This window comes from Phyllobates terribilis, unplaced genomic scaffold, assembly GCF_046119375.1.
Source record: "Phyllobates terribilis strain yellow unplaced genomic scaffold, ASM4611937v1 Scaffold_3__8_contigs__length_932513732, whole genome shotgun sequence".
In the NCBI taxonomy this organism is placed as follows: domain Eukaryota; kingdom Metazoa; phylum Chordata; class Amphibia; order Anura; family Dendrobatidae; genus Phyllobates; species Phyllobates terribilis.
Window position 1 is genome coordinate 373,060,794 of NW_027362763.1, and position 8,838 is coordinate 373,069,631.

Consider the following 8,838-nt stretch of genomic DNA (forward strand, 5'->3'; position numbering starts at 1 on the left):
ACTGAAGAACCCAGAGCAGAAGCGGTGAGATGATACGGGGGCGATGTCAGCGGTGAGGCAGAGTGGCATGTGCTGCTTTTCCGACAGGCTCGGCCATCTTCTCAAAGCCGTGATCTACAGGAAAATGGCTGCCCGAGCTGGCACATGTGCAGACTGGGAACTCGGCGGCCATTTCCCTGAAGCCCACATTTTTCTGTACAACACAGCTTCAGGAAGATGGTCGCAGCCTCTGGAAAAGCCGTGCACAGCGCTCTGCCTGGCCGCCGACAGCAACCCCGCAGCATCTCACCGCTTCTGCCGCCGCCGCTGGGTTCCTAAGGGAGGGGCCCTGCTTCCGGAGATCCTGCTTGACCACCACCGCGAACCCCTGCTGCCGGGGCACTCCCTTCTCCCACCCATGGTCCGCACCATTCATCCACTTCCACCGGCTTCCTGAAGGACCCTGCCCCCACAGGTAAGATACCTATTCAGACTATAGGACAGACCCCCATCTTATAAAAAAAATAATTTTTTTCCTATTTTCCACTCCTAAATTTGGGGTGCATTTTATGGTCCTGGGTGCGTCTTATAGTCCAAAAAATAAGGTACATACATTAGGTACACAGTTTGTTGATCAAAAAGCATAAAATCCATCCAACCATGACAAGACTTAGCTCATAGAATAGTTCTTGGCTCTAATGACCCATTGATCAATGTGCCCAACAATGGCTCAAATTAAATGTGGGGAAGATAGGAACCAGGCTTAGCTCATAATAAAACTTTTTTGGGAAAGATGTTTGGATAAGGTTACACAGCCCAAAAAGGGGCCACTGCCCGCCCAATATAAACTACAAAAAAGCTAAAAAGACCTGCATGTCTCTAGTATTGAACTAATATACAGGTGCACAAATATGCTGTGGCCAATGTACAAACATATATACATATAGGAGTGGCCCCGACCCGAGCTGTACACCCTTATCCACCCTTATCATACATGTCAAACTCTGGACCGCAGGCCAAGTCTGGCCCGCAGGGTGGTTTTATTTGACCCACGACACCAGAACCACCACCCCTATGAGAGGCACATAATACTGTATGGAGGACTATGTGGGTCCCATGATACTGTATGGAGGACTATGTGGGGCCCATTATTCTGTATGGAAGACTTTGTGGAACCCATTATACTGTATGGAGGACTATGTGGGGCCCATTATTCTGTATGGAAGACTTTGTGGAACCCATTATACTATATACTGGTTGGCCCATGACTTTGTCTAAGTTTTTAATTTTGACCCTCTGTGTGTTTGAGTTTGACATCCCTGCCCTAGAGATAGAAGGGTTTAATATAAAACGGACATTTAATTTTCCTCACAACAAACCATTTATTAGAATCCTCTAGCTTCTTGTTTTTCTACCTAACTTTTATATGATTTATACTATAACTTTCATGTAATTTCTTTCTTCAATTGAGACCCCTCAGTTTTTGGTTACATCTACCTAAGGATATGGTTTTGCTCTTATGGTCTAATTTATCTATTGTTTTTATGACTGTATGATAATACTGGTGAAGTGAGAGATAAATGTACCATATACTCGAGTATAAGCCGACCTGAATATAAGCCGAGGCACCTAATTTTACCACAAAAAACTGGGAAAACTTGACTCGAGTATAAGCCTAGGGTGGGAAATGCTGCAGCTACTCGTAAATTTCTCCATCCTGGTAAGCATGGCCCCCTCATCCCCAATTCTGGTATGCGTGGCCCCCTCATCCCCAATTCTGGTATGCGTGGCCCCCTCATCCCCAAACCTGGTATGCATGGCCCCCCCATCACTGCACACATGAAAAACAATAAACAATTTTACTCACCTTCCCTCTGCTCCAGCGCTGCCTCTTTAATAGCGTACACTGTCAGTCGCAGACGCTGGTTTCCTGCTGCTGTTCAGTGATCCTGTGTGCCCGCTACTAAAGAGAATGAATATTCACTCCTCTCCACGCCCATGGGAGTGGAAGGAGTGAGTATTCATACTCTAATAGCTGGCACAGAGGATCGCTGAGAAGCTGCAGGAGCCGGCGGCTGCAATTGACAGTGTGCGCTATTAAGATGAATGAATATTCACTCCTCTCCACTCGCATGGGCGTGGAGAGGAGTGAATATTAATTCTCATTAATCGTGGGCACATGTGATCGCTGCAGCAGCCGGCTACTGCCTGTGCCCCGCTCGTCCGCCGCCGTGCCTCCCTTCCCCCACCATCCACAGCCGGAATGTAAGTGGGATCCTCACTCGAGTGTACAGTGGGTACGGAAAGTTTTCAGACCCCTTTACATTTTTCACTCTGTTTCATTGCAGCCATTTGGTAAATTCTGAAAAGTTCATTTTTTTCACATTAATGTATACTCTGTACCCCATCTTGACTGAAAAAAAAACAAATGTAGAAATTTTTGCATATTTATTAAAGAAAAACTGAAATATCACATGGTCATAAGTATTCAGACCCTTTGCTCAGACACTCCTATTAAAGTCACATGCTGTCCATTTACTTGTGATCCTCCTTGAGATGGTTCTACTTCACTGGAGTCCAGCTGTGTTTAATTAAACTGATAGTACTTGATTTGGAAAGACACACACCTGTCTATAGAAGACCTCACAGCTCACAGTGCATGTCGAGAATCATGAGCTCAAAGGAACTGCCCAAGGAGCTCAGAGACAGAATTGTGGCAAGGCACAGATCTGGCCAAGGTTACAAAAGAATTTCTGCATTACTCAAGATTCCTAAGTGGCCTCCATAATCCTTAAATGGAAGAAGTTTGGGACCACCATAAGTCTTCCTAGACCTGGCCGTCCAGTCAAACTGAGCAATCGTGGGAGAAGAGCCTTAGTGAGAGAGGTAAAGAACAGCCCCAAGATCACTGTGGCTGAGCTCCAGAGATGCAGCAGGGAGATGGGAGAAAATTCCATAAAGTCAACTATCACTGCAGCCCTCCACCAGTTGGGCCTTTATGGCACAGTGGCCCGACGGAAGCCTCTCCTCAGTGCAAGACATATGAAAGCCTGCATAGAATTTGCTCAAAAACACATGAAGGACTCCCATACTATGAGAAATAAGATTCTCTGGTCTGATGAGACAAAGAGAGAACTTTTTGGTGATAATTCTAAGCGGTGCTCATCACCTGCCCAATACAATCCCAACAGTGAAACATGGTGGCAGCATCATGCTATGGGGGTGTTGTTCTGCTGCAGGGACAGGGCGACTGGTTGCAATTTAAGGAAACATGAATGCGTCCAAGTACAGAGAGATCTTGGTTGAAAACCTCTTCCAGAGTGCTCTGGACCTCAGACTTGGCCGAAGGTTCACCTTCAAACAAGACAATGACCCTAAGCACACAGCTAAAATAACAAAGGAGTGGCTTCAGAACAACTCTGTGACTATTCTTGACTGGCCCAGCCAGAGCCCTGACCTAAACCCAATTGAGCATCTCTGGAGAGACCTGAAAATGGCTGTCCACCAACATTCACCATCCAACCTGACGGAATTGGAGAGGATCTGCAAGGAAGAATGGCAGAGGATCCCCAAATCCAGGTGTGAAAAACTTGTTGCATCATTCCCAAGAAGACTCATGGCTGTACTAGCTCAAAGGGGTGCTTCTACTCAATACTGAGCAAAGGGTCTGAATACTTATGACCATGTGATATTTCAGTTTTTCTTTTTTAATAAATTTGCAAAACTTTCTACATTTCTGTTTTTTTCAGTCAAGATGGGGTGCAGAGTGTACTTTAATGAGAAAAAAAATGAACTTTTTAGAATTTACCAAATGGCTGCAATGAAACAAAGAGTGAAAGATTTAAAGGGGTCTGAATACTTTCCGCAACCACTGTAAGCCGAGGGGGGGGCTTTTTCAGCATAAAAAATGTGCTGAAAAAGTCTGCTTATACACGAGTATATATGGTAATTTAATTAAGTGATGGACATTTCTATTTGCTCTCCCTTTTCTTCTCGCAGTCTAATATTATTTTCCCTATTTCTGCAGAATTTCTTTGCAAGGAATGTCCAAAAATTCACATAAATGTAGATCGTATCGACATTAAGGATATACCCACAGAGCAGTCCTTCATGAGAAGATGGCTTCATGAGCGCTTTGAGATTAAAGATAGGTATGTAAATAAATTGGGGTACATAAATTGGTTTACATGTCGGATTTAGCATGGACTAAATGTACACATTAAAGTGGTTGTCCAGACATATAATAGGCACCCCCCATTGATTAACCATTATTACCTTTAGCACTAGCTGGATGTAACCGACAAACCTGAACTGTAAACCTCCATTTATTGTGCAACAATTGCTGCCAGGTGCTGCAGATCAGCTACTATTCTCTTCAACCAAAACTGATCTGCAGTATTTGGGAGTAACCACTACATAATGCACAGAGATGATGTTCAGCCCCTTACCACCCCTTGATTACAGCTGATCTTTGGGGTGCTGGGTGTCAGATCCTGACTTATATGATCTCGATGACCTATTTTATGGATGACTTATCAGTGTTATATGCCTGAACAGCCCCTTTAAGTATTAGCCTGTCAGAGACTATTTGCTTTTATGTGTTTGGTTTAATGTATGGGCAGTATCTGCTATTAGAGCTCATTCCTTCCTTGCATTATTGGCCTCTTTGCTGTTTGCACTTATACCTTGCATATTTCATGGATTAATGTTTTAACCCCCTAGGCAGAATATATAGTTCTAGTAAAAAAAAAAAAATCGAATCATCCTTTTTTTTTTGCCTTATTTCTAGGTTACTTACAGAGTTTTATGAAGCTACAGATCCTGAAAAACGTAATAAATTCCCTGGAGAAGGTGACATTGCAAAGCTCAGCTTGAAGAAAACTATGCCATCATTGTTCATTTTAACTGGTATAACAGCTGGCATGCTTTGCACAGAAACTGGGAGGAAAGTTTACATGAACACTTGGATATATGGAACTTTAATTGGCTGCCTTTGGGTCAGCATCAAAGCCTAAACGGACCATTAGTCTTTACCAGTTGCACATTATACCAAATCTTTTGTCCAGAACTGAACACCTTGTATGTTCTGCCTTATTCATGACTACATTGAAATCGGTAGAATGTAAGCGTGCTGGAAATGTGTCTAGTCTCAAGTGCGATTTGTGTGAGATAATTTGTTCTAGTGTCCTAAAGTTCAGCAAAATTCCTATTGTTATAATCCATCCTTAACTTTATCAGCATAGATGCTTACCATTAACCAGAGCACCATTTTATTGAGTGCAACATCCATTAATTCTAGCCACACATGTGCCAATGCCTAACCCTGCCATGATGATAGTGGTATGATTGACCTTGTACCGTCCGCCAAGAACCCTGGTAGCTGGGAGACTTTGCCTATCCAACATATTCTATGTGGCCATTGTATGTCTGTACAGGTGACAGATTTACTTGTGTAATGGCATCTTGGTCTCTTGTTCTAATATTTTTTCCCCCATTTCTCATCTACATTTAGGGTGCTTCCACATGACATTTCAGCTGCATTTTGTGTGATTTTAGTATAGTTTTCAGCATTTACGTTGCAAAGGATTAAGTCTGCAGTGGAAATGTGAGGCAGAAATTGACACGTGGATGTCAAATCTACAGCGCTGCTCAATTTTTGCAACAGATTTTCTCTGCTTTATGTGGATGAGATTTGTAAAATCTGATCCTTTACACCATTATTGTAGTAATCTACTAAATATTGGACCCCTGTGGACGTGCAATTGAGGGATTCTTCAACCTTGGCCACTTTCTCTTGCTTAATATTTGATAAAAGTTTTTGTTATTCTTGGATATATTTGTACGGAACTAGCGGAAGGTTGCAGAGCAGCAGTGTTCTTAAAAGGTCACCCCATGTGTTTGTCATAAGCGGTGAATGGTTAAATATTCTTTTTTTTCTGTTTTTTACATACTGGTCAATTTTCAGTCTAACACAATTGAAAAGCAATTTGTGGTGCTAGCATCTGCATTCACGGAAAACGTGTTTTTTTTCCCCTTTGTGTTACATCTTTAACCGCTATAATTTTCTGTGCTTTTTTGCATTCTATTTTACACCTTGCTTTGCTCAATCATGTCAGTGGAAGCGTTCAGTCATTTATAAAAATTGCAATGAATGAAATAATGCAGTAGTGTCATGGGTTTAAGCAATACCGTCCGATATGGTGCTATGCCTTACTGCAGGCTGATGCTGTAGAGAAATATGGAGTCATCATCCCCATCAATGCTTATGTGCCTTTTTACGTTGTTTTGTTTATGGCCTTTTTGCATATAAATGCTTATCAATCAGAGAGACATTGATTAGTCGGTATAATTTATTCCTTGAAGTTATATTAGAATCAGTAAAAATATAATTTAATTTCATGGTAACGGGTTGGGTATTTAATGTTTAAGAGTGATCAAGCAGTAAATATCCCGATATGTAGATATAGATATGTAGTTGAGTACCATTACATAGCCCTGATGGAGTTGAGCATTATCTCCGCTTATGGAAGAATAATCAGCACTTACATCGAGGTTTAATTCCATGTCGCCCTCTCCTGCAAGGGTCTGTCAACTTGTTGCAACAAGAGTCGGGCAGCCACAACTTGTAGGTACAAATGTGGCTTAGAAAATATTCACTTAAAGAGGTTGTCCGCTACTTTAGCATTGATGATCTATCCTTAGGATGGGTCATCAATGTCTGATCTGTCGGGGTCTGACACCCGGCACCCCCACCGATTAGCTCTTCTCGGTGTCGGTGGCAGCAGTCGCAAATGCGGAGCTGGCCATCTTCTGATAGTGGCAGTGGCAGGGTACTGCACACCCTCCTCCTATTGAAATCAATAGGAAGTGGATCTGTAGTACCCAGCCCGTCCAGTATCAGAAGACAACCAGCTCCGCAAGTGAGCTTTTCCGGCTGGTGGCCTCCAACATTGAGAACAGCTGGACGGCGGTGCCGGGTGTTGGACCCTGACCAATCAAACGTTGATGACCCAACTGAAGGATAGGTCATCAGTTCTATAAAGTAGTGGACAACCTCTTTAAATTATACGGAAGTGTTTTTTTTGTAGTTGGGGATGAGGAAAGCTAAAGGATAGTTTGTACTCAGTTATGTTCTTTCCTTTTGTTTTGATGACATAGTTGCTGACATTTCCCAGTTAACCAATGTAAACGTCTGCCTCTATGTATTGGTATCTCCTGTATACTATAACTGATTCAGCAACGTGCAAGCTTCTATAAAAAAAAATTCTGGACTCTGCTATGGACAGTCTAGCAATGCTATTCTATACCTCCAGGAGGACAAAAGAACATTCCTTCCTCCTCCATCTATAATGGAGCACTATGGACATTTCCCCCTTTTTTAAGCCGCATTACATGTTTGCTCCTTTGTCACCCTCTTCTGTCTCCAATGTGGAAACAGATGGTTTGTCCTTTACTTGAAATAAGCAGTTTTCATTCTTTCTTTAAACTTGTTTTTCAGAAAAATTTGGTACATTGTTTTATACGTATCATATGACTTTGTGAAATTACTCTGGAAAAACATGATTTCTAATTCATTGTGGGAGCCATGTTTCACCCATGTTGAGCTGACACTTGACAGATTTTTTAATGTGTGGGAGGAAGATATATTAGTAAAAGTTGTTTGTCTAGATAACCAAGGGCCCCAGAGCTTTCTGGCTCTTTGATGTCTCCACTACATCCAGCCTTTGTGGGCACTCAGACTCTTTTTCATGTGTCAGGAATAATGAATTCTGTAGAAAAAATGGAGATTGCACTGCTGTTCTTTATCACATTTAACACATTCTGTTGCCAAAAATTAGTTTTAACAATGTATTTGTTTAAAAGGATATATATTAAAGTGTATCATTATTACATCATGCTCATTATTGTGTGTTTATATAAAATGCCCATTACCTAATGTAAAGTTTCTGTGCTGTGTTGCCAAGTAAAAAAAAAAATAAAAATCTACATTTAATATTACAAGTTGCTTTACTTATGTTATTATTATAATGTGTGTGTTTGTGTGACATACAGTGGTTTGCAAAAGTATTCACACCCCTTTGGCTTTTTACCTATTTTGTTATATTACAACCTGTGTTTAAATATTTTTGTAATCCGATTTGTGTGTGATGCATCAGCACTAAATAGTCTAAGTTGCTGAAATGAGAAAAATATATGGGTATAAATAAAATTATGGGATCAAATAACTAAAAATTGGCATGTGCATTTCTATTCACCCCTAAAAATTTCTGATGCAAGCAATTACCTTCATAAGTCACATGCTTAGTGAAAGGAAGTCCATCTGTGTGCAATCTAAGTGTCACATAGTCTGTCAGTATATAGACACTTTTTCTGAAAGGCCACAGAGGCTGCAACACCATTAAGCTAGCGGCACCACTAACCAAACAACACCATGAAGACCAAGGAGATCTCCAAACAAGTCATGGACAATGTTTGTTGAGAAGTCAGGGTTGGATTTTAATAAAAAATATCCCAATTCTGATGATCCCCCTGAGCACCATCAAATCCATTATCATCAAATGGAATGAACATGATACCACAACAAACCTGCCAAGAGAGGGCCGCCCACCAAAACTCTCAGCCCGGGCAATCAGGGCACTAATCAGATAGGCAGCACAGAGACTAAAGGTAACCCTGAAGGAGCTGCAGAGTTCCCAGAGACTGGAATATCTGTCCATAAGATCACAAGTCGAACACTCCATAGAGGTGGAAGATTGGGCAGAAAAAAAGCCTTTACTTACACACAAAAATTGTAAGGTTCGTTTTCAGTTTGCCAAAAGACATGTTGGACACTCCCCAAATGTATGGAGGAAGGTGGTG

General features: G+C 41.6%; 1 protein-coding gene across 1 annotated transcript in view; it reads left to right on the forward strand.

The window, feature by feature from the left end:
* AGPAT5 (1-acylglycerol-3-phosphate O-acyltransferase 5) overlaps nucleotides 1–7,950 on the forward strand; it is a 79,573-nt gene extending 71,623 nt beyond the window's left edge. Inside the window, exons 7-8 of the mRNA XM_073675398.1 lie at nucleotides 4,007–4,130; nucleotides 4,769–7,950. Of these exons, the coding sequence (XP_073531499.1) occupies nucleotides 4,007–4,130; nucleotides 4,769–4,994 (350 nt within the window). The 3' untranslated portion in view covers nucleotides 4,995–7,950. The remainder of the gene's footprint in view (nucleotides 1–4,006; nucleotides 4,131–4,768) is intronic.
* The last annotated feature ends 888 nt before the right edge of the window (nucleotides 7,951–8,838 follow it).